Source organism: Gavia stellata, chromosome 13 (genome assembly GCF_030936135.1).
Source record: "Gavia stellata isolate bGavSte3 chromosome 13, bGavSte3.hap2, whole genome shotgun sequence".
NCBI lineage: Eukaryota > Metazoa > Chordata > Aves > Gaviiformes > Gaviidae > Gavia > Gavia stellata.
The window spans coordinates 13196402-13220687 of record NC_082606.1 but is presented as its reverse complement, the minus strand read 5'-3'; the positions used below and the strand labels follow the sequence as shown (position 1 = coordinate 13220687).

At 43.6% G+C, this 24286-nt stretch overlaps 3 protein-coding genes across 5 annotated transcripts; 1 reads left to right on the top strand and 2 right to left on the bottom strand.

The window, feature by feature from the left end:
• Nucleotides 1–407: 407 nt before the first annotated feature.
• LOC104252618 (CDC42 small effector protein 2-B) lies at nucleotides 408–1605 on the bottom strand. Its single transcript, XM_009807166.2, has 3 exons — nucleotides 1552–1605; nucleotides 1016–1117; nucleotides 408–482 (listed from the first exon to the last, which is right to left on the bottom strand). Exons 1-3 carry the CDS (start codon nucleotides 1603–1605, stop codon nucleotides 408–410), a joined length of 231 nt encoding a protein of 76 aa, XP_009805468.1.
• Nucleotides 1606–6893: 5288 nt separating this feature from the next.
• LOC104252418 (nicotinamide riboside kinase 2) lies at nucleotides 6894–9998 on the top strand. Its single transcript, XM_059823908.1, has 8 exons — nucleotides 6894–7182; nucleotides 7430–7520; nucleotides 7975–8020; nucleotides 8165–8351; nucleotides 8594–8665; nucleotides 9285–9391; nucleotides 9612–9703; nucleotides 9816–9998. The coding sequence occupies exons 1-8, from the start codon at nucleotides 7157–7159 to the stop codon at nucleotides 9819–9821; spliced, it is 627 nt and encodes a 208-aa protein (XP_059679891.1). The 5' UTR covers nucleotides 6894–7156; the 3' UTR covers nucleotides 9822–9998.
• Nucleotides 9999–10487: 489 nt separating this feature from the next.
• Nucleotides 10488–22889, bottom strand: SQOR (sulfide quinone oxidoreductase). Of its 3 annotated transcripts, none has more exons than XM_059823927.1 (10): nucleotides 22648–22889; nucleotides 17888–18139; nucleotides 17376–17546; nucleotides 16841–16894; nucleotides 15026–15220; nucleotides 13902–14111; nucleotides 13212–13395; nucleotides 12223–12290; nucleotides 11097–11275; nucleotides 10488–10776 (listed from the first exon to the last, which is right to left on the bottom strand). In XM_059823927.1, exons 2-10 carry the CDS (start codon nucleotides 18119–18121, stop codon nucleotides 10719–10721), a joined length of 1353 nt encoding a protein of 450 aa, XP_059679910.1. In that variant the 5' UTR covers nucleotides 18122–18139; nucleotides 22648–22889; the 3' UTR covers nucleotides 10488–10718. The 3 variants fall into 3 exon arrangements, with proteins under 3 accessions (XP_059679910.1, XP_059679912.1, XP_059679911.1); XM_059823929.1 differs by having other exon boundaries at nucleotides 22816–22840; XM_059823928.1 differs by lacking the exon at nucleotides 22648–22889 and adding an exon at nucleotides 22583–22621.
• Between the last annotated feature and the right edge of the window lie 1397 nt (nucleotides 22890–24286).

Genomic DNA, 24286 nt, shown 5'->3' with positions numbered 1-24286 from the left:
ATTCAGTTTAGCCCATGTAAGAAGTGCAAACATGTGATATCTTCCAATTAAATCAACCTCTGCATTTATTGATGGGAGAAGACAGATAAAAACCCCAGACAATTCATACTGACTTCCAATCCCATCCTACAAGACAACTTTGTGAGGTTTTTGGGACACAGCTAGGAAGTCATCCACAGTGACAAAATTACAGTTGCTACTACAACACTACCATGACAGACCATTTTAAAGATAATTTACAATAACTCCTTCAGAAGCTATTGTGCTAAGAACACCAAAGCTTGCACTGACCTATTTATAATGCAAGTATTCTCCCTACTCCATGATAAAGAGGTTTTAGAGAATATGAAAGCACAGTCCAGGGGGTCCTCATAAGACAGAGCAGATTTCAGCCTTCTTTCAGTTTCCTATATCTCAACAGTTGCAGAAGGGCCATTTGTGTAGCCACCTTTCGACTTCATGTGGTCCTGAATTGATACAGCCTAGAAAAAAAGTTTATTAGAGCATGCATCTTATAAAGTCTGGTTGCCACAGCAATTACTGAAAGCATCAATTTGAAGAGGCAGGTGAGCTGTACATTTACAGTGCTGGGTCCCAACAGTAGTAGGGAGAAATAACAACTAAACCCAGGACTGTTAAATACTATTTTAAGTCAGTGCATGAGATGGGTCTCGCTATCCAAAATCCACTTATTCTTACATCCCTCACCCTGGCACAGCTTTGACTTCAGGGTAATGTGTTATCTGTGCCTAGTATCAAGTGCATCCACAGAATCCTTATCCAAAAGGTTCTTATTGTATGCAAAGATACTGGGGAAATGAGCACTTCTTGCTGAATATATCTTCCACAGTATCTTATGTTTACAAACCAAAGGATAGTTCCATTCTGACGCTATTCTATTGATAAAAAAAAGTCAGATTTTTCTCTCTCTTACAATTGCCTAGTATTTTATTAGCTACCTGCTCTATAGGTTACTGAGTGGAGATTTCTGCATATCCAAGAAGTGTACACTTACTGATGAATAGTCACTACTCATCTCTCTTGCTCCAACATGCGCAGTGTGTACAAAGTTCATTGGTTCTCCTATCATATTCCGGTCCAGTCTCCGACGCCTCTTCTGTAAGAAAAAGGTAACTTAGGTCTCTATTCAGAAAACATGAACAGCTTTCAGATGGAAACAAGCAGCTGAGTTAAAAAAAAAAGTCAGTACTGACCCCTAATGACTCCTCACAGCAACTGGGCTGAAGTTTCAGACTGTTTGCGGTAAGAGAAGGTCAAAGTAATTTTTATTACTGTATTACTACTAATTGAATTTTAGCAAAAACTTTCTTTAATGTTGGAAAGTCAGGGCCCAAGAACTGCAAACAGTCATATAGCCAAAGTTTCTGGCAAAACACATACAGTTTAAACATAGTTTAACAGGTCTGGTTTTAGCTTGTGCATTACTTAGCCCAAATTCATCAAGACAACATGACAATGAAAGTGTTTTCCACATAAATGAAAGACAAAATTTCAAATTTGATAAAGGATGGCAGTTGTGCATCTACCTACCGGCTGGGGCTGTTCACCATTGCACCAATTAAAACAAACCAGGAATTCAGTCATTATATTTTTCAGTAGGTAATAAGGTCTTGTTTAGTGTAATTATTTCTCTGGGAGTTAAAGTAGTTTGAGGACCAAGATGCAGTTCCTAAAGTATGTTTAGGAAGGAATTGCTTGTGCAGATTCACTGGTAAAGATCACAGAAAGCATCTGATGAGTACACCTGCAAAGAGATTATTATTTAAGTTTATACTAAAATATATCAAAGTCTTGTAACAGTTATTGAGCAATAGACATTTCAGAAGACTAGAACAGGACTGTAAAATTCTTAAACATACCTGGACAGAAGAGTAGCATCAATTTAAAATCAGTATGTTCATATCAGAAATTGGGGTTAACAACTCTGCATATTTACTCCCAGACAAACAGTAGTGTAAGTTCTGGTTTCTTTACAGAAACGTAATAAAAGCAATGCTAGAATTAAGTCAGGTCTCATTTAACAGTCTGTGATCTGACTGTAAGCAGAGCTAGCCAATGCTTATGAACTATTTAGTATTTCAAAAGAAAATAGCTTTGAAGCACAACAGATTGAATGCTTAACATTTACAAACAGGTGCAAAAAAAAGTTTCCTTCTTACATCTGATAGAGTTACTCTTCTTAGACATAGAAAAGGTCCAAGTAAAAAGTATTCTACAACACCAAAAAAACCTTAAAAGAGGGGGGGGGGGGGGGGGGGAAGCGCTTTGTAGATCAGCAACAGAAACCATTCATCAGACAGAGCCTAGAACTTCCCACAATGTACAAAACTATTAACACAGCACTCCTGAACTGGAGACACAACCAGGAAACTCACTGACTTTAAGTGCCCTGAAGCTATGATAAAAACCAACTTTCTAGTGGTTACTGACTACTTTTCTTTTTTCTAGTATCTTCCTTCCAGTCAAACCCAAGGCTATAGTGTAGCCTTTCATATCAACTTTTTCATACCCCAAATCATTAAAACAATATTATAACATGCTAATCTATAAAGAAGGGGTTTTCTTTAAAGCTCACAGCTTAACAGAAGTTACAGCTTCATCAATTCAGCCTTTCTGAACCCCCACTGACGTTTTCACAACCAAACAGCATAAGCTTCCTCCTTCACAGGCACTCCTTATGTAGTCACGCAATTATCACATCTATTTCTTTCACCTTTGTGGTTTTCTTACACTTCAAGCAGATCTTTTAAATTTCTGCCATTTAGCTTTCAAAGCATTTGTTATGTTTGCCTCAGCTTTAGGTGGCCTATATGATACATTATTGCACAATGTGTAATATATTATTCCATTTTATTCTGGGTGGTTTTAATACAACTCATTATCTGGCTCAATTGTAATTTTTCACCTCACTTCATCCTCTCACAACGGTCTTTATCACCATTGATGCCCTGTTTGGGTGCAGCAAAGAAGAGACAGTGGCCCACACAACCATAAGAACATGCAGAAGCTGAAGCTTTTGCCTATGCTTCACATTAGTTGCAGATTTTTTGGGTTTATTTCATGTTAAGGAGACTGTATCAAAGCTAGGATTTTCTTAAAAATCATGAAGTGTGTCGCTGTACACTAATAACCTATTCTGAAAGAAGACTGACTGAGAGGAGCATCAAATTAGATAAACATCACCATCCCAAAATAACGGTTGAATAACCACTCTCCTCCCACTGTACCCCACAGCATTTGGCCATCTACCTCCATGGGGCTCCATGCATACCTGGGTGTTGCCTGTTGCTCCCAGGGAGTCCCGACGGGATGGTACGTCCTCATTCAAGCACTGGCATGAAGCCAGCTCCTGTCTTGGCAACTCCAGCGCGTTTACAGTTCATATTCCTGGGTTATATTTAATCCTGATTGCTAAGCAAGAACTCTTCACTGTGATCCCATACCCTGTGACAGTTCCTTCGCTCTGTAAGGTGCTGCAGAAGGCTGTTGTGCGCTTCACGCTTACCTACAGGTGTCAGAAAAGCAGAACGGAAACCAAAAATAGTGCCCTAGATTGGCGTCAGATTTGTGCAGCCGTGCAGTTTTCTCAGCACTATCCACACAGCCTGTGGCTCACTTCCACCGCTGCGGCAGCTTTGCAGGTGTCCTCCTGGCACAGAGCAGCGCTGGATGCCTTCCTGTTGTGTTTTACAACAGAACTCTTCTTTTCCTCTGCCTGAGTCAGAGTATCATCCTCCAGGACAGGAATATCTGTGCCAGGGCATGGGACACCACCTTCCTCCCAGAGACTCAAGGCGTCCACACTAACTGGAAGAATTAAAAAAACATCTTAATGTGTTCAGGCTCGCCCAGGACTAATAAAAGCCAACAAGAATCCCCAAACGGAGGAGAAAACAACATTTTGTCATTGTTGGCACACAGACCAGAATTGGACAATATCCTGTTGTTCTTTCTCTCTATTTTTCACCATAGCAGCAGTATTATCCAGGAGACAGAGACAAAGGGCCAGGGAAATGGCTAGCATGCGCAGACACAGATGTTGAATGCGATGGACAGGATGCACAGCCATTCTGGAAACTGTAGCCTTAAAGCGCCTGAGAGCATTATGAATGTTTAGATATACTTTACTGAGCCTAACACTCAATTTGTTCTATCATTGCTGTGTATTAAAAAGTATTCAAAATATTCTTGTATTTTACTTACAAAATACCAATTCTATATGCAGTAGAAAACGTTTGCCTGAATCAAAAGAATCCTCCCTTTCTACAGACAAGAGAGATGCACGGTAATCTTGATAAATAACATCCACTAAAGGTATCTATTCTTCACAACTGGCCTTTAGACTCAAGATCTGATCACAACAAATCCTTGACTCTGAGCTGTTAGTGAAAGACAATGAGTGTAAAGTTAGCATATATTATCACACATCAGACACAGGCTACCACTGTTCTTCCCCAACAGAGTTGTTAAATTGTGGTAACTTCTGAGTCCGGTTGTTGCCATTTTCATTCCAGCTCTGTCAGTACTGAACTGATGCGAGAGAAGCGTATTTCAGCCTAACTGCCTTTCTAAAAACCGCTATGCTTCTCATTTGTTCATTACCCTTACTTTGCTCATTTGATATTTACATCATATTAAAATCCTGAAACAGTTGTACATTTACATGTTGGAATGGCAAGGTATGGTAAAAAACAGTGGAACTTGTATTTCTAGATCAAAAAGTAGTTTTGAACACGAAACTTGAAGAGTGCACCTTGCGTGGTGAAAGGTGAAGAGTAAAAAACAATAAATTACCAAGACTTTGGAAGAACCTTGGAGCCAAACAGCTGAAATCCTGCTGTAGAGTGAGCTTAACTGCTTGGAAATAGCATCCTAATTTTACTAATATATGTACAGATTACAAATTTAGTTTGAGATGTAGTCCTCAAACTACATAATAACACTATTATGTAGTATGATTATATATTGGCCTTCTGCCACCCTGAAGCTTCATAGAAAGCTGAGAATAGGGTTTTACCTGAGACCTCCATTAATCTAGGTGTGTTGGTATTGTTATTTTAAGGAATTTGGGTGTAGTCTCTGAGGAGATTTGAAGCTTCTCCTTTTAAAAGCTAAGTAGACACACACATTAAAAAAAAAAAAAAAAACAAATACCAAAAAACCACCAAGGCAGCTCCTCTATTTCAAAGTGGCAATGAGCTTAGTCACAAAACAAACAAAAAAAATGCATTTTTAACTAACTGTCTGTTCCTCCTCAAAAAAGAAAAGCCCAGAGACCAAATTATGTGTTCTGTTTGGAAGTTAAAAATAACTGTGAGAGAAATCAACTGAGATTTGCCTGGAGTCTTACCAGAAGAAAATTAGTAAAACTCACAAAAAGATGAGAAGCAAGCTGAACAGTTGGCAACACACCAACCACTGGCATTTATTTGTAAACATGTTGGACTGAGTTACTAGCTTGTAAATTATGGAATTTAATGTTACTAAGAATAAACTCGGATTAAAAAAAAAAAAAGAAAAGGCTGTGACTGTAAGTTTTATTTCTTCATAGAAGGGAAAAAATCTTAACAAGAAGAGGTAAAGTCGCTCAGGTCCAGCAGAGTTTCCAGTCCTGTGTCTTCTGCAGTCTGCAGGAGTCCCAGCACTGGCAGTCCGCAGCCGAGGGACAAATACAAGTGCCAAGAAAATGCGTGCTCCTCCAGTCAGAGGAGTAGGGAACCGCCCTTCTGTTGAGACCTGGGGATTGTAGGAGATAAAGTCTCCATACTACGTTTCCCAGTCAAATTTCTACGTGCCCATTAAAACTCCCCAATTTCATGGCCTAAGGACGGATTTTGACCTTGAACGCAGACGCCTGCACAACCGCTGGAGCATTTCGCTCTGGAAAACTGCAGGGGTCACCCCGCCACAGCGCAAACCACACCGCTCGCAGGAGTCCCTCCCAGCGCTTCCCACTCGGAGCAGCCCTGCCCTACTGAGCCAGGCCACAGGGGAGGCGACGCCCGGACGGCCCGTCCCGCTGCCTTTCCCTTTCCCGCTCTGCCGAGGCCCTCCGGGCAGCTGCAGGCCGCAGCACGACGGCGGCGCTTGGCGGGCCGCCCCCCACCAGCGGGGCGAGGCGCTGGGTGCGAGCGCAGCCCCTCACTACCGAAAACCGGGCCGCTATCCGGAGCGGGGCGCAAAAAGCGCCCGGAGGCCTTTCGGATGGAGCTATTAACGGCTCCGTAAGGCGAACGACCACCTCCACGTTACTGCTAACACAGCGAAGAGCGCAGCCCGGACGGGCCCGCCCCCCGCCTCACGCCGTTACTGCCGCCGGAGCCGCTGTAACAGCCCCCGAGCGGAGGCGCGGCGGGCAGCGCCGCCTGAGGAGGCGGCAGCGGAACCGGCACCTGCTCCGCCCTCCTCAGGGCGCGGGGCTCGGCCTCGCCCTCCTCGGGGCTCGCCCCCTCGCAACCACCGCGAAGCAGCCCAGCGGGACCGAGCCGCCCGGAGGCTCCCGCCGCTGCTGTCACTGGCGGCGCGGCCGAGCGCCCGGAGGCTCCCGCGGCGCCCGGTCTCTCAGGGCCTGAAGAGATCGCGCGGGCCTCGGCGCGGCGGACCCGCACGGCGCTACCGCCGCCAGACACCCCACCGCTCCCCCAGGCGCGCGATGCCCCTGCCATTGGCGCAGCTACCCTCCCCCCGCGCAGCAGCCAATGAGCGCCGCCGAACGGCCGCGCTGTAACCCTATCGGGCGTGAGTGAACGCGTCCTACCCAATAGCCGCGAGGCGTCCGCGCCGCGCGCTCTCCATTGGCTGCGGCGGCGGTGGCAGCCGCCCAATGGGCGCGCAGGAGCGTGAGGGGAAGCTCCATGCAGCGGGTGCCGGCCTCCCTTTGCGGAGCGCTCTAGCGCGGCGCGGACCAGCTCTGCTGCTGCTCCCTCCTCTTCCGACCATGGCGTTGCCCAGCAGTTGACGTTGGATTTCTCCCCTTTCTACCTTCTCCTCTTTCTCCAGCCCCTTTCTTCCCCCCTTCCCCGGGTCCCGGCTCAGGCACGTAGGCGGCCGGTACCGGAGACACCGGGTCCCCAGCGCCCCCCCGCCCCTCAGGAACAGGCTGTAGGAGTCAGGCCGGGCGGCTGCCGGACGCGCCATGAACATCATCATCGGCATCGGCGGGTGAGAGCCGCGGGGCGGGCCGGGGGTAAGCGGCTCGGGGCGGGGGGTGGGGGGGCGGCCGCCGTGGTGCTGGGCCCGGCCGAGGCGCGGCCCGGGCACGCTTCCCTCCCCCACCCCGCCTTCCTCGTGCCGCTGCCGCAGTGGCGCGAGCGCGGAGGACGGGGAGCCGGGGGGGCGGGGGAGGAGACGGCACCGCGCGCGCACGTGGCCCGCGGCGCTTCCTGAAGGCTGGGCGCTCTCGCCGCAGGGTCACCAACGGAGGCAAGACCACCCTCACCCGCAAGCTGATGCAGGCCCTGCCCAACTGCAGCGTGGTGCACCAGGACGACTTCTTCAAGGTGAGGCGGGCGCCTGCCAGCCCGGCCGCCCGCTGTGGGCCGGGGAAGGCGCGGGGTGACCCCCGCCTGCTTCCGCCCTCTCTTCTTGGCGCCCTGCCCGCGCTTCCCAGCTACCGTAGGTTCCCCGTACCGTCTGCGGCGGCTCCTCTGCAATGCTTACCTGGGTTGGCTGTGCGGCTGGTGGATAAGCTTGCGCTGTAACGTGTCCCGATGACTTTCCATTTTCTTGGAGTGCTACATGGTGTGCTTGTGTTGGTGGGAAGATAGAGGAGCAGGCTGCTTTATCTTAGCCTCGTTACTACTGCTTTTTATCTGCATGCAAAGAAAACTGGTGGAGGGTTAAGATTCCTCTTTGTAGCTTCAGGGTTCGGATCTTGAATCTTGCTTTGAAATGGGTATCAAGCTTCCCAGTAGCAGTGCTGACCAAGCAGTTTTTTTCTTATCGCTGTTTCAGCCCCAAGATGAAATAGAAGTTGAAGATGGGTTTAAACAGTATGATGGTAAGGCTTTGTTACAGTGTTATCGAAGTTTAACTCAAAAACTTTGAGTGTATTTTGACTCTTTACCTGCACTTTTTTTGTACTGACTCTATTCCTAGATCATACTTAATTACTGTTTAATGATAGTTGTCTGTTTTGTCTTAGTGATTAGTGCATTAGATATGGAAGCTATGATGAGTACCATAAATGCTTGGATAAAAAACCCAGTCAAGTTTGAACGTTCTCATGGGATTAACAACACACTGGATGCCCAAATCTTAGAAGATAAGGAGGGAGGAGATGAAACAGTCCACATTCTTATTGTTGAAGGCTTCCTACTTTACACCTACAGGTAATCAAATGTGACTTCATATATTTCGACTTTTACATGATTTTACATGACAGGCAAACTTCCAAGGGAATAAAAAGACCTGTTCTAAACCAAGAGTTAGCAGCTGGTATTGACTACTGCTGAGTTTAGGTGTCACAAGTCTGAAGATAGCTCTAGGTACAGGAAATTGATGTAGTTTTACCTTTCCATTTCTTGCTACTAATCAAACAGTCTAGCTGTAACCAAACATGTATCTCTTTCAGGCCATTGATTGACGTATTCCACCATCGGTACTTTCTTTCCATTCCATATGAAGAGTGTAAAAGGAGAAGAAGGTAAGTTCCCTTGCTAGCCCAGTAACATCTTACTCTGTTCAAGACTTTGTTTCTCTTTAAAGCCTTTAGATAAGAAAGGATAAATACTAGTGTACCTGCTGTGTTGGAAGACTGTAGCTTCCTTCACTCAAAGAAACAGAAAAGCTTTCTACCAAACTATTGTGTATGTGAGACTAATGCTCAATTTCAGCACAGATCTTTCAATAGGCTTTCTCCCTTTCTGGTTTTCCAGTGATACGGTTCCCAACTCTTGAACTATCCTGGGGTTTTACATTTGGCTGTATAGTAGCATACATACACTGTTCTTAATGCAAATAAAATGTGTGGAACTTGCAAGTTACGTTTCAGAGGAATAAGCAGAGGATGCTCTTCATCAATGTTAAGATCAGTCTGTTAGGAATCCGTTTTGCATTTTGAACACTTTGGACCCGCACATCAAATTCCAACTTTTTTGGGGGTATTTTTGCTTGCAGCTTATGCTAAATACTGATTTTTTGGTAAGCTCAGAAACTACCTTGGAGGCAACAGGCTCAGGCTAGCATGTAGAGAAACTGAATGAACTGTCATTTCCCTAAACTGTAATTCGACTACTCCTGAATAACAATGTTTTAATTTGTAGTTCAAGGAATTACACTGTACCAGATCCACCTGGATTGTTTGATGGCCATGTTTGGCCTATGTATGTAAAGCACAGGAAAATAATGGAGGATCTTGGAGTTGATGTGGGTAAGTCTTTAATGACAAAAGCACTTTTGAAAGATTGCTTTATGAGAATGCTTATCAAAGCTGGGACATGCATACTGGTTAGATGCATGAGAGGAACTGAAGCAGGTGGATGGAATGTATTTCTCGGACACTAGTCAAGGGCATGCTCTTTAAATTAGGATCTGGCAGGCTTACAGAAACGTTCAATTATAGCTCTTGTATTTTACTTTCTTACTTTAAGTGCACTTGAATGGAACAAAATCAAAGGAGGAGCTGTTTAATGATGTGTATGGACAGATCCAGAATAAGATTGAAGAATTACTTAACATGCAGGTACATGTTCATGCTTATAATTGCAACTCAAAGGTAACCCTTTGAAAGGTTATGTTGAAAAAGGATGAAGCTATTAACTTGAAATATGTTTACGTATATCTTTTCTGTTTAGAAATAAGCTGCTGCTGATGATTCTTGTGAGCGAAGAAGATTCCTGTTTGTTCTGTGCTGTCTACCTGACTGCCACTAAAGTTCCAGCTTCTGTGAAGACTCTCAACTCTTAAATTCAACTTTGTTCCATCTTCCCTTGAAACTGAGTTATACATGGTCATAATTAAAAAGCACTTCCCCCTTGTCTGTCATCTTAATTTGTGCTTCAGCCTAGTATGTGGCCTCAGATGATCTCTGTCTTCTCCTAAGCTCCAGTCTACTAGGAATTCTTTTCACTATGTTCTTAACCTGTGAGAGTAAAACATTATAGTGGAACTGACATGAAGTGGCACAACTCCTAGGAGAATGTATGTATGTGTTACATACGTACATACATATACACACAACCTACTTTGAGTTCTTCCTTTCAATAATGCATGAGTTTCTATAATCCATCTAATTAGGCACCAAGGTATGCTTCGTAATCAAGAAAGTATGATTGATGCTGCTTTTCAAAAATGAGAGAACAAGAGGAGGTTTTCAGGCCGTTTTATTAGCGCTAAATTATTCTCTTAAAGCCAGTGCATGCACATTTTTCTCAGATAATTCAGTTTAGAATCAGGGAAAAAATTCTACAGAGAAAACAGCTTTAAAATTATTGCTTGCTCTAGAGGATGTTTTGTAGGTGAAAGTCCTGTGTATGTACATACAGTAGTTTAAGGCCTTAGTTTACATAGAAGAGCAGTGGAAGAGCATATGAAGGCTTAATCCCTAATAGGGGGAAAAAGTAAATTTAGGACAAAAGCTTGATTTAAAAAAAATGATTATTCTACTACGTGGTTGTCCAAGAGGAAAGATACGTATTGATCCATTGCGAGACCAGTCCTTTTTCTTCAAAAGTGTTTGACCAACACAGAAGCAGCAGTTACTTCAAGCCCAGATGCATTAGCTTCCTGATAGGAGCTGGTCCTCCCCAGTAGCCCCTAGAAATAGAGGAAGTTGTTTCATCCATTTTTATGTATGTATTAACAAGGGGGGGGGGGGGGAGTGTTTTTTGTTTACTCCCACAAGAAAAACCCCTAACACTCATCCCTTAGGTAAAAGTATGTTTTGGAGACTCGTCTTTGGGCCAACCCTATTCTGCTTGAACAAACCCCTGTTACAAACTGCCAGAATCCTCAGAAAGTTGAGGTCTCAGTTATGACTAAGGATGCGCTTTGCTTCTTTTCTATTAAGGAACTAAGCCTGGCTTTTTTTTTGAATGATCACAGCAGCTCTGCCGGCTCAGAATTTAAATACTTACTTAAGTAGTGCATTCCAATAGAGAAAAGGCATCATATCAGCTTTCATATGGTACATGGTTACTCTCTCCTTACTCTGGTCAATGGGAAAGGTCTCCAAAGGCTGAGCGTTGTAGTCAAATTCTGCTAGAATCACCTTGTTGTAGCCTGTTACTAGCGGGCAGGAAGTATATCCATCGTACTGCAATGAAGAATACCCCCTTTTCATTAATCTAATTAAAGTCTAAATGCTGAGATATTACAAGCCATATTGTTAACATTCATATTTCAAAACCAGTTACTAGGAGGTTTATGCATTTATAGCGTTAATACCAGTGAGTTGGGAAGGCTGCTAAGCTAATTATGGCTTAATAACCATAATACTAAGCTATTTTATTTCTAATGTAGATTGTAGATTTGCTTAACAACATTGCTTAAATTAGAACTAACCTAGAACAATAGGACTTTGTGTCATTAATTGCTAGTTATTATTGTAACCAACGGAATAGGTGACCAGTAGATCAGGATGAGAGCTGGTGCTAGCTTTAACAAACAGCATGTAAACAGGATCTTGAATAGAGTTGTAAGAATTTCCAGAGGATTGCAGGAGTATGGATGATGATATTCAGGTTAGTACTCCAAGCAGTATCAATCCAGAAGCCATATGTAAAATGAAAGCCAGGTGTCAAAATTTTACCGTAGCTACAGGCTTAACATCTTCTGTAGTACAAAACCTTCAATTTAACTCCTTAAAAGATCATGTTCTGTAGAGGGGAGGCAAGTTTAACATTGTACAGATGTGTCGAAGTTTGCAAGGGTTTTCCTGGAGTAAGGATTACACTTCGAGTAAAACTGTTGACTAGTAAGTCACCTGCATTGGTGAAGAACCCAGACTAATCAGCCTTTAAACTTCAACTCAGAAGTCAGGGAATTAAGTAGATCATACTTTAACGGCAGTATCAAGAATATGAATTGTGCAACTAAATTACTATTACGACATAGAGTATTTAGCCATTTAGCACCCCAACTGTTGATGCAAAGCCCTTCCTGCCTTCCAGTTCACACTGTTTAGCTGCTTGCAAGACTTCCTGCGTAAGAATGGAGAAAACATTCAAAGTAACTTCTCCCTAAGACAAGATCTGTAGGTACCTTTTTAGTTGGCAACTGGTTCTTCATTACCAGGGAAATAGTTTTATCAAGCACTCCAGACTGGGCAGCTACATAAGAAAGAAAAAGAGAGTGTATTAAGGCTTTGTCTGAGGCAGCAGTTACTGTAATTACTAGAGCAAACACTAGTAGCCAGGCATTTTGTTGGACAATTCAACTGTATTTGAACTTACATGTCAAATCAGTTTGGAAAGTTTACAGTCCCAAATAAGAGAAAAAAAATGGAATAATGCTTTAGCCTCACTGTTTCCAACGTGCTAAAGCTTAATGAAACTTGACCTGTATGTTTTTAACCTATGCCCATTCTCGTATGCTAAATTACACTTGCTCAGTCTTCCCAAACACTAAGATTCTGGCACACTGAAGTTTTGTTTCATTTTGAGTGCTGTAAGGGAAGTATGCTAGACCCATTTGCTGGAATAGTTGACTATACTATTCTTCAAGTTGCACCAGTAACATACGGTATAGCCTTTCTTTTTTTTTTCCCCCCACACCAATAACATACTGTATAGTCTTTCTTCTTTTCCACCCTCTTATTTTCTTCTTTTTTTCAGTTGTGAGACCATATGCCTAAAGTGTTTTTATATTGGACCCTGTGGCTCCAAGTACAGAACATGCAATTCTTCAATAGTGACTTATCAGTTAGCTGACACATACGCATGAGCTGCTAAGATAGAGCAAAGTTTTGTTACTGAATGACGACGGAATGCAAGAGTAGTATGCTCATTTTATGCCATTTTGTGAACACAGAAAATAGAATTAGTTCATCTATGAGGCATTTGGAACAAGCGAACAGTGGGTTAATGGCATCAGCGTGGTCTATAGCTAATTAGTTGGCCCAGGAGACTTAGGTCTTTTTGAAAGCTGGAAATAACTGAAGTCAAGACCTCAGGAGTGACAAACTAAACAAAAAGCTTACTGTCACTCCCACACTTTTCATTACACACACAAGCACACACATGCAACTTTACCAACAGCTGCAGCAGTTTTTGATGTTGGAAGGTTGGTGCAGTCTCCAATACCAAATACATTAGGATACTTTTTATGTTGTAGAGTTTCCTTATCTACATCCACCCAGCCAATTTCATCCGAGACAGGACTGTTGATGAGTACATCAGGTGGCCCCATTGGGGGTGTGACATGAAGCATTTCATACTAGACAGAAAGAAAAGGCACTCAACAGCTAGTTTATCAGAGCAAATCATACCTGTGTTGATATAAGGCAACAAGCACCGTGTGGAAAGGAGTTCTCTTGTTTGGTTTGTTGTTTTGGTTGTGTTTTTTTTAAAAAAACACAAGTATATAGAATGAAAATTTGCTCTCAAATTTGAAGTGCATCCTTTTATTAACATGAACCTTATCAGGCAACTCCATTTAGACTGGCATAACAGCAATTTGCCTTCCTCCATATATATCTAAGACATTCCCAAGTTATACTAACAAGGCATACAGGACTCCAGGTGTGGTTTATGAAATATTTTTTTCTTCTCTCCACCTTAATTTCAAACTTTTTAGTCTTCTGCTAAAGTTATAGATGGTACTCTCAGGAGGAAACAGCAGTATACAATGAAGCAGACATTATGTTATTATAGTGTGGCAGTTATGTTACAGTATACAAGGAAAAGAAATAGGACCAAACTAGAGGTTTGAAAGCTCCTGACCTGATGAACTTCAGTCACTCCAGGTTTGTCCAAGTTTTCAAACACAGCTTCCTGCTTGTCTGCTCGAACTTCTACAAGGTTGCGCTTATAGTTAACAGCAATGTTCCTCTCCTTTATTATTTCAAGCAATGCATCAGCATACTTCTTAACACCAAAAATGACACCAAGTGAGGTGTTGAACATTATGTTTGCTTTGGAACGTCTTCCTGTCTGCACAGAGAGATCAAATTAGCTTGTTTCTTAACAGAAAACGCTAGCAGAGACAAAAGAACTATGCTGCACTACTAAAGAGCTGATAGAACTATTAATGCAGTTCAATTATTAATGAAGTATTAACATTAGAACTCTCGAGATACAGCTATTTCACACCATATTAGAAGCTAGACAAGATAACCTTTGCCCTTTCTGAGTGAGGTACTGAAGGCACCCCACACAAATTGCTAGTGAGAAGAGATGGCTTCAATTCACTGAGGAACTGCTGTATGCAGGTTAAGCACTTGTAGCAGCTTAGCATTATATAGCTTTCTGAAACCTTCAGTTCTACGCATTTTTCAGATACTCGCCCAGCAGACAGCTCATGAAACAAACTCATATGAAGCCTGACACTTCCACTTGAAGTTGTCTTTTGTTTCCACTAAGCTTGCTTTAACAGCCTGGCTAAGACTCCTCCTGATGCCGAGACAGTGCACCACAAGGGGCAAGCATAGCCACTTTTCAGACTAGTGGAAAGACAAACGGCAACAGGTATTAGGTAAAGTAACAAGAATTACTTAATTCCAACCAGCTTTATTTTAGTGCACCACCTGAAGTTATACATTAGGCTGAGAACAGTTATATCTGTAGCTCACCAGAAGCGGGGTAAGCAGTTCTTTCCTTATGGACTCTGAATCTTACAAGTTTCTCCAGTATTAAATATATGCTAAATATTTATGTACCATTCAGTTAGCTTCACTTATTATACATTAATAATAGAAAAAGCAACTCAGTCACTTTAATTTAATAATCCTGAGTCTCATTCCTCTCTTGTGGTTTTTTATTTGTTTTAAAGATAATATGAACCCCTTAGAACAAGCCTTTCTTCCAACTGTCGGAACAAGCACCGGCAGAGAGAGTAAAATACTTACTTTTCTCCAGTAGGCCTCTGATAAATACATGATCTTCTGAGGAGCCCCTGCACATTTCACCGGAGTATTTGGAAAAGTGAAGATAGCATTTCCTTCCTTGAAATCTTGTAAAGCTTTCCATGTTTTCTCTACTGTATGAACTGAATAATTGGAACCTATTTTAGGGTGATGAAAACCCTCAGGCAAGCCTTTGATCTAAGAAAATGAAATAAAGGTTTTAAGTACAGATGGCAAAAATTTTGTCATCATCATCAAGTATTAAATGCAGAATTGAGAAATAAGTATTTAACAAGCCTCTAGCAAAAAGGAAGTCTATACTTGCTAGTTGGCATTTTTGAAAATAAGCCTAGCAATCAAACAGCTATTTCCATTAGAATTTAGTAGATGGTTTAGTAGATGTAACATTTACTGAAATGACTCTGGTTTGCAACATCGGTAGTGTAAGTGTTCAGTGCAGACCCAGATCCAAGTTTTTGTAGATTACTGCATGAAATTCAGCGTAAGAATATACGAAGTCACTGCCATATCACTGTAAGTAAAAACCGTGTAAAAAAAAAAAAAGGCATTACGAAAATTCATAAGGTGAATGAAACTTTTCAGTGGTCAGTGGCAGACACCTGTATTTCCTAGGGTTATTTTAACTCAACTGTCTCCAATAATTATTTCCCTACTACTCCTACTATGCCTGAGCATCTGCTTGTGAGAAAGGGAGTTGTCCCCATTTCAAAATAATGGATTGCAGAAATTCTGTGACAAAACTGAGTCATGTTACATGACTGCAATGTGTTTTGGACATTAGAGTCTATACCAGGAAGTACACTGTTGGTGAAAACAAGTAAGAGAAACCATCCCTCTTTTTAAACTGGCCACTTTCATTTTAAAGTCCTGTAAATCTGTTACTATGAATTTTATTCATTACAGAATAATAGCGATTAACTGTATTACATGGCTTCTACTACTGAATACTGAATTTAGTTTCATCAGGTTGAACTGAAGAGATATATATGAAGACTGAGAGGGTCACTGAACACAATGCAACTCCTCATTCCACTGACCTAATCACCAGAATTTATCTGGTGTGACTATAGTTAACTAAGCTCTTGCTTTACGTATGCCTTGGGAGCTTTTCAAAGAGATACTCAAATATATTACCAGGTACTACATCATATTCAGGTCAGGTTAAAACCACGAGAGTCAAATCGCTCAAACATCTTGCATTTGTGTTTCCCTCCTCCTACATATCGCTATGGTCATTCTTGTGCCATACAATGCTATTATACAGTGGCACTCAGAGGAAAATGCTAACGTGTACAGGAAGCCTAATAGATGGGAAGGCCCCAGGGCCTATTTAAACACAAGCGTGGTAACTCAGCTGGTTCCTTTTGAAGTACATCCTTTAAGAAAGGTGAGGGTGGGTCAAATTAATTCTGCAGGACAGATTTTACTGACTGCTGTCTGTTTCTCACTTCTGTCTACATTAGTGATGCTTCGGACTACAGTCAGCATACCTTATTATCTCATTATTACAGACTGCCTTTAAGTTCTAGATTTAACTTGCTGCCACATCTGCTGATAGTGCCATAGAGATGCAACAAAGCTGTCTTAAAAGACCTTCCCAAGGGTAATTCGCGTTATTACGTAGAGATCTGTGAAAGGAGTAAAGTCATTAGGCTGTCTTCTGGCTCTTTAATTCGTATTAGTGTTCAATATCTTGCAGTAAAAAAAGCGTACTGAAAAGCCATTTGCTTTAGTGAATCATAAGGGTACGTGATGCCATTAAAAGCAGTAAAAACACAATTACTGTAAAACAAATACCTTTTCGTAATGCAGACTAATCCCAAGGGCAATTATCAAATACTTGTAAGATATCTGTTGTGTAAGGGGGGAAAAAAAAGAAGTATTTTAGACAAAAAACAGAGTCATAAGGGAAGGAGATATAGGGAGAATTAGTAACACAAATGTTAAGGTCTAATAATAATTTATAGTTAAAATGCTAACTGCATTACAAGTTATACACGCAGCCTTTGCTATACACAAAACCAAGTGTTTAGAGCAAAATATTCTATCTTTTGTGTTCAGTTCAGTATAAACAGGGAGAAGACTTACGATAATAGTATTTTAAGTGGATGTTATTCTAACCTAGTTATCTACAACAGTTTTTACTGGAAACAGATTTTAGGATCAAGTACTTCTCATAAGACTAAGTGGAATTTCCTGGCCTCCTAGATGCTGGAGGAAAGTCTTGCTCAACAGGCAGTTCCAAGGGGATCTGCAGGAGGTGGACAGACAACTCATGATATAGGAGACTCAGAATAACTTTTTTTTTTTTTTTTTTTTAAAACATTACCACCTTGGTATCATTCTCCAGCCAGACGCAGTTCTTATCTGGATCCAATGCTGTAACTCGCGATTTGATCCACTCAACACCTTTAGGCATTACACTTCCTGTTGGACGCGCAGAAGTTGCCAGCTGCTTCGCACCACCACCAACCAGGGTCCACAGCGGCTGATAGTAATGAGTCTGAAAGAAATGTTCACACGGACATTTAAGAACTGTTTAAAGGGACTTGAAGATGAAGGCATATCACTCCAAATAGGAAGAAATGTGCTCTTAACATTGTATTATTCGTAACAAAAGAAGCTGTATAAATAACGAAGAGTTTTGCATGACAAAGCTGAAGGGATGCACACACCTCTATCACGGAGCAACAAATTCCATGCAAAGCCTTCTAAAAGATGGCTAGTTGGCTTCCTCTCCACAGTTAAAAACATGGGGTTGGAGAGGGATGAGAATCAGACCAATCTGGTCACATCTGTAAAACGCTTATTCTTTTCAATGCTTTACAGCCAAGGCAGACTTACCTTACTTGGCTCAACAACAGCCACATTTCCTGCCCCCACTTTCCTCTTCATCCGAGCACTCATGGTGATTCCACCAGCACCTCCACCCAACACAAGTACTTCATAGTAATCCTTGGCAGCACACCTAGCTGCTGTATGTAAGCTGAAGGAGCTCATCTTCTGCATTCCTGGTTTTAGCAGCTGTACACCAGGATGGAGACAGGAACAGGAGGACACTACTCTGATGGCTGACATCTTTCAGTAAGTGGGAAGCTACAAGATAAGGAAAGGCACTAGTAACAATTACAGAAGGTAGAATTTATACTTGTTTATATGCCTGGATGAGTCTTCAAGGCAAGAATTATAAAACTAAACCTTTGCTGCAGCTAACCACTAATTCGCAAATGGATTGTAATCAATTTAGGGAAGAAAAAAAAGGAAAAAAAAGGTCAATCATGGCCTCTGCCAGGAAATTGAAATTTCATACAAGCAAATGAATTCTAACAAAGCGTAAGAACATTTTCTGGTTACCGTGGTAGGAAAGTGTATCTGATCCTATAGCATAGGCAATGCGTATGCTGTAACTCCAGCTGTAATATTACAGTCCTGAAGAGATGAGTGCCGCAAAAAGGAACACGAATTTGCTAAGTGTTGTAGATCACTGAATTACTGAACAAGGTAGTTGTATGAACATACTGAGTGCCATTCCACTAACTGTAATGTGTCAGCCAAACACATCATTACATTTGTATTTTAATGTTAGGATGTACCAGCATATGCACACATCAGACATACCCCTTCTCGCTGCCTCTCAGGGGGGCAAGCCATTAGGGTAGGCATGCCAAGCTCTACAGTGCTCTGAGCAAGGGCATGTGTATTAGTCTATCCTTGCAGGGGAAGTAAGTCCTAAGCTTGACAGGAAAACTAGATCTGGGATCTTTGAGTATACCCAAAATACTTAGTTCTCTATCCATGGTCACCTCTTAGCTTTTACATCAGCAAAGTAGCTGGAAACGAAGGTCAGAAACCCAATTGCGTTTAACCCACGTTTCCCTTCCTCAGCTAGAGTGAATAAGAGCTTTTCCTGTTCTAAATCCACTGTTTGCACACGCGGAGTATCAGTTTTTAGCTTTTCAGTGATAAAACAGGTCTAAACTCATTTTAGTTCAGTTCCTTATTGCCACATTGCAAATAAAGAATGAGTAAGCATTATAACCTGAAAAGCAACTTATGATAAGACTTTCCTGTGTTTTATACCTGCTCCCTTTTGTTTAATTCCTTGAGTCATCAGGCAAGAATTCCAGATTTTTCACTTAAAGGGTAGAACTAATTTACGGTACTTACAGACAGGAGTTTGAAAACTAAACTAAAAACCTCAAATATTTTAAAGAAAATCTTCCAAGGTCAGCTTCAAAAATTCTCCACTATGCTAGATGTAGTTGAGCAATTAATTCTGCACCTTCATGTGCTATCTTAACATCCCTCAGTTCTGTGTACCCCAAATTCTTTATGAAGTCCCATTATTAATGCCTACAGTACAATTAATTTGGGACAGAGAGGGAAAATCTCAGAGTTGTCCACTGTAAAAACAATTTTAATAATTTTGTTTTACAGGAGGTTTCCAAGATGCAGACGTATTCTTCCCATCCCCAGTAAAAAACCCCAAGGCAAGAATAAGTTAGTTTCACTTTAAAAGGCTGTTTATCATATATCTATCTAGGGCAGGCAGTTATTTAAAGATGTGGACAGACTGCTCAAGCAAGGGGAGGACGTTGTTCTAGCTGTAAAAGGAAAAGTTACCTGATGGACATGTGTCCTGCTTTCTCCAAGTGTATTGGGTTTGCGTGGCAAGGTTTTGGTAGCAGAGGGGCTACAGGGGTAGTTTCTGTGAGAAGCTGCTAGAAGCTTCCCCTACGTCCAACAGAGCCAATGCCAACCGGCTCCAAGACGGACCCACCGCTGGCCAAGGCTGAGCCCATCAGCCATGGTGGTAGTGCCTCTGGGATAACACACTTAAGGAGGGAAAAAACAACTGCGCAATGGCAGCTGGAGAGGAATGAGAATACGCGGGAGAAACAACTCTGCAGACACCAAGGTCAGTGAAGGAGGAGGGGAGGAGGTGCTCCAGGCGCCGGAGCAGAGATTCCCGCGCAGCCCCTGGTGAAGACCATGGTGAGGCAGGCTGTGCCCTGCAGCCCAGGGAGGTCTGCAGTGGAGCAGATATCCACGTGCAGCCTGTGGAGGACCCCACGCCGGAGCAGGTGGATGTGCCCGAAGGAGGCTGTGACCCTGTGGGAAGCCTGGAGCAGGCTCCTGGCAGGACCTGTGGAAAGAGGAGCCCACGCTGGAGCAGGTTTGCTGACAGGACTTATGACCCCACGGGGGACCCATGCTGGAGCAGTTCATGAAGAACTGCAGCCCGTGGGAAGGACTCACGCTGGAGAAGTTCGTGGAGAACTGTCTCCCATGGGAGGGACCCCAAGCTGGAGCAGGGGAAGAGTGGGAGAAGTCCTCCCCCTGAGGAGGAAGGAGTGACAGAGACTATGTGTGATGAACTGACTGCAACCCCCATTCCCCGTCCCCCTGCGCTGCTGGCAGGGAGGAGGTAGAGAAAATGGGGAGTCCAGTTAAGTCTGGGAAGAAGGGAGGGGTGGGGGAAGGTGTTTAAAGATTTGGTTTTATTTCTCATTACTCTACTCTGATTTGATTGGTGATAAATTAAACTAATTTCCTCAAGTCAAGTCTGTTTTGCTTATGATGGTAATTGCTGAGTGATCTCCCTGTCCTCATCCCGACCCATGAGCACCCAGCCAGGGTCAGCCCACCACACCAAGTCAGAGAGAGATGAATTGTGAAGAGTAAGTTTCACAACTTCCGTCTGCGACACAGTTTTAAGAGGGACATCCTGTTTCCGGAAGCTGATGAACGCAGGATTTTGCTTTGGGTTTTATTAAACACACGGAACAGGCACAGTGGCCTCCTGCTTGACAACACAAAGCACGTCTGGGCCAAGAGAACAAGACTTCGTTTTTGTAATGCAAACAAAGGTATAATTATCCTCTCTGACCAAATAGATTTTGAAGTAAGCATGCTTCTAAGCACACACAAGATGCATCTTAACTAGCAGCAGTCTAATTGATGAAAATGCAGTATTGTGTTGTTTCTAAGTTGTTTCAGAGTATATAGAAACAATCATTCTGAAGTGTCATTTGTAGACGGCTGTTTTAGGAAGAACAGCAAAATCCTTCATATTAAACTCCCAAGTTAAGACAGCAGCTGTACGATTGAGCCTGTCAACACCACATCAACCCTCTACTTTGGACACTGAAGATAAAGGAACAGGGGAATTACAGAACAAAGTGAAGGTAAAGGGGATCATTCAGCTCAGTTCAGTAGGCTAATTATGAAATTTTAAGCTTCTACAACAAGACTGTTTAACACACAGGAAACTTATCCATCATCCTTTAAACTATGCACAACAAAACATGACGGCTGATACTAGCCTTATGTAGCATGAAATCACATACCTAATGAAGATCCGTCCACAAGTCTTAGAGCACTGCCTAGAAAGGTAAAGCCTACAATACACTTCACCTCAGTGAGGGCTCTGCTTAGCCTGAGACAGTTCTGCTGTTTAAAACTAGTTCTGTCACCAGGAGAGGTAAGTCTGTTCTACGAATGCTTTCAAAAACAGTGGTTTGTTACAGCATCAGCAGCTTGTGTAACGCTACTGTGGCACAGCTCACCTAGCACCACATAAAAGGCAGGGCGATGTGACTCACAAGAAGTCCACAAAAAAGGTCATTTCTACCAGGAGAGCCAGCATTTCAAAGCTTCCCCCCCTCCCCTTTTTTTAAAAACAGGCTTTTTTTTAAACAGACTTCGTTTGAGGACAGTCAGTGACTGTCACATCTCCATTCATAAATCTCTTTCCCTTTTACTGTAAGGCTATTTGCTTTCTTGCTTTTAGAATAAGTCTGTTTAATACTGAAGAAAATGCACTTTAAAAAAAAAAAAAAATCACAGTTAAGACTGACCAGGAAAGCTCAGTATTATTTGGCATTTGAATGCCATTGAGCAGGTTAAGGTAGTACAAACATAAAAACAGTGACTTTTCAGTTTAAAAAAAATAAAAGGGAAACAGAAAACACTTTTCCAGAGTTAGTTGCTTATATCCCTTTGAGAGATTGAGAAAACAACACACAAGGAGCAATCTTCATTAAGCTGTTCTTAAAAAACAAATGAATGACATTTCTATAAGCATCACAGAGGAAATGAATTGGTTACCAACTTTTTTAAACTTTTCTTTAAAGAACCACCTTGCTGAAAAGAGGCTTATTAAGTAATGCACTACAATTTAATATTTTTGTTTATTTTAACCCATTCCACTCTCTACCCAAGAAAACAGCAGATTCAACAGAGTAGGATAAGTGCTCCTCAGCTAGTTCTGTGCAGAACCCAAACCAGAGCAGCTAAACCCCACCTAACGGCATTCATCGCACTTTCTGCTATAACCCACCATCCAGCCTATAAACAAGGTGAAAGTGTAGAAGTTATCTTTGGCTACCGTTCTCCATGTATGAACGGCCACAAGTAAATAAAATCAACCTCTATGCAATAAATACATGGACAAGTCAGAAATACAATGCTGGCAAATCACAAGAGAAGCGGTTAATGACAAGCACCAAACTTCAGTCTCTTCTCCCACGCACTTACTAGGTCCACTAGCCGATCTAACACGGAGGGCACTCTCTCACCGTTGATTTTGCAGTATTACTTACGTAGAGGGGGTATCACAGAACAGGTACACCCTCAGACCCAAGGGACACACGCAGAACACCAAGCGTTACAAGCCACTCTCTTGCCAGGTCTATAGATTCGTGTCCAGTAAATAAGCCTTGAGGGTCACAACTAGCGCCCAGAACAAAGATCTCACGGAAGCACGACACCTCACGCAGAGAGGCTCAGGACAACTCCTTGTCTTCTGCCGCTGCGGCTGCCGGCCGAGCCGGGCATCCCGAGGTATCAGGGGAAGCGAACACAGCCCTGGCAGGTGCTCCCTTCGGTGAATCGGGCTCCACGCCCATGGCGAGGAACTGCACAGCACCGCGCCTGCTGCTGCGGGGGACGCAACGGTTCCCAACGGCCATGGCCGTGGGTGCCGCAAAGGGCGCGCGAGGCCCCGGCTGCACCCCGCTTCTCCTCGCCCGCCCCTGCGACCAGCGGCACCGGCCCCGCAGGCAGCCGCACAGCAGAGCCCGAGGCCCGCAGGCTGCCCCGCCGGGCACGGCCGGGCCGGGCCCTCCCGCCCCGGGGCCTGAGGGCCGCCTCGCTCTCCGGCCCGCCCGCCTCGGGCCCCCTCGGCCCCGGCTCGGCCGGGCGAACCCGGGACCTCCGCCCCCTCGCACCACGGCCGGCTCCCTCGGCCCCGCGCTCCAGGGCGGGGCCCCGGCCTCCCCCCTCGGGCCTGGGCGGGCCCCCCACACTTGCCTGCCTGTTGCGCCGACGGCCGAGCGCTGCGGGGAGGGACCGCGCCGCCGCCCCGTGCGCGATAAGCGCCGGGTCCTGGCGGCGGGAGCGGCGGGGCGGGGCTCGGCGGCGCCAGGTGCTGCCGGTCCGGCGGGCAAAGGCCGGGGTCCGGCGGGCAAAGGCCGGGGTCCGGCCTGGGTGGTGCATGTGTAGCGGCCGGTGGTGGTGAAGGCTGTTGGGCGCTGCGCGTCCGCGAGGTGCTGTGGCAGGCGGGCAGCCTGTGCTGCTAACTTCCAGTCAGATACCTGATCTCACTGAAAGGTCCAAACCCCGTTACCCCAGCTGCTAGTACTCAAAGGAAAGCTGAACAGGTTTCAGCATCACAGCAGCTGGGCCTGCGGGTTTGTGTTAATCTTTTCCCCTAAATGTCCTTCCATCTTGAAACCAATTGCTCTTCCAGGTTGCCATCTAAAAAAAATAAATCAGACTTACACCTGGAATCCCACCACGTTAAAAATTATATGAAATATTAAGAAACAAAAATGAGTCAAACTACTACAGTCCTAACTTGAAATCAGGCTGTAACTCACCTGGATGCATGGAGAAAGAGGATTCTTTCAGCTGAAGTACAAGCAGAGAGCAGGGTTCCCAGTCTATTGTTTCTATTCAGCCAACTGCAGCCCATTGCTGAGCCAAGCCCCCTAAACTTTTCCCTTAAAGACCCCTAAGTTTTCCCCTAAAACTTAATAGCACCTTTAATTTATGGCATGGTGACAGCATGAAGTAATAACAGCTGTTAACCCACTAAGTCATGTTTGTCAAGCCAAAAAAAGTCACACGAAGATCAGTGCTGAGAGTGACGTACCAAGACAAAATTACTTACGCCAACTCATATGCATCAAGCAACCAATAGATCCAAACCATGTGTCAGGCCATTTCCTTCTCAGGCTC

Coding starts and splice junctions, on each gene's coding strand:
- LOC104252618 (XM_009807166.2), bottom strand. CDS start 1,605: ATGACTGAATTCCTGGTTTGTTTTAATTGGTGCAATGGTGAACAGCCC. Junction 1,118..1,551: donor ATGGTGAACAGCCCCAGCCG/GTAGGTAGATGC, acceptor TTTTTCTTACAG/AAGAGGCGTCGGAGACTGGA. Junction 483..1,015: donor TGAGTAGTGACTATTCATCA/GTAAGTGTACAC, acceptor CTTTTTTTCTAG/GCTGTATCAATTCAGGACCA.
- LOC104252418 (XM_059823908.1), top strand. CDS start 7,157: ATGAACATCATCATCGGCATCGGCGG. Junction 7,521..7,974: donor ACCAGGACGACTTCTTCAAG/GTGAGGCGGGCG, acceptor TCGCTGTTTCAG/CCCCAAGATGAAATAGAAGT. Junction 9,392..9,611: donor GGATCTTGGAGTTGATGTGG/GTAAGTCTTTAA, acceptor TCTTACTTTAAG/TGCACTTGAATGGAACAAAA.
- SQOR (XM_059823927.1), bottom strand. CDS start 18,121: ATGTCAGCCATCAGAGTAGTGTCCTCCTGTTCCTGTCTCCATCCTGGT. Junction 15,221..16,840: donor TTAGTCTGCATTACGAAAAG/GTATTTGTTTTA, acceptor TCATTTTCTTAG/ATCAAAGGCTTGCCTGAGGG. Junction 11,276..12,222: donor ACCAGTTGCCAACTAAAAAG/GTACCTACAGAT, acceptor TCTTCATTGCAG/TACGATGGATATACTTCCTG.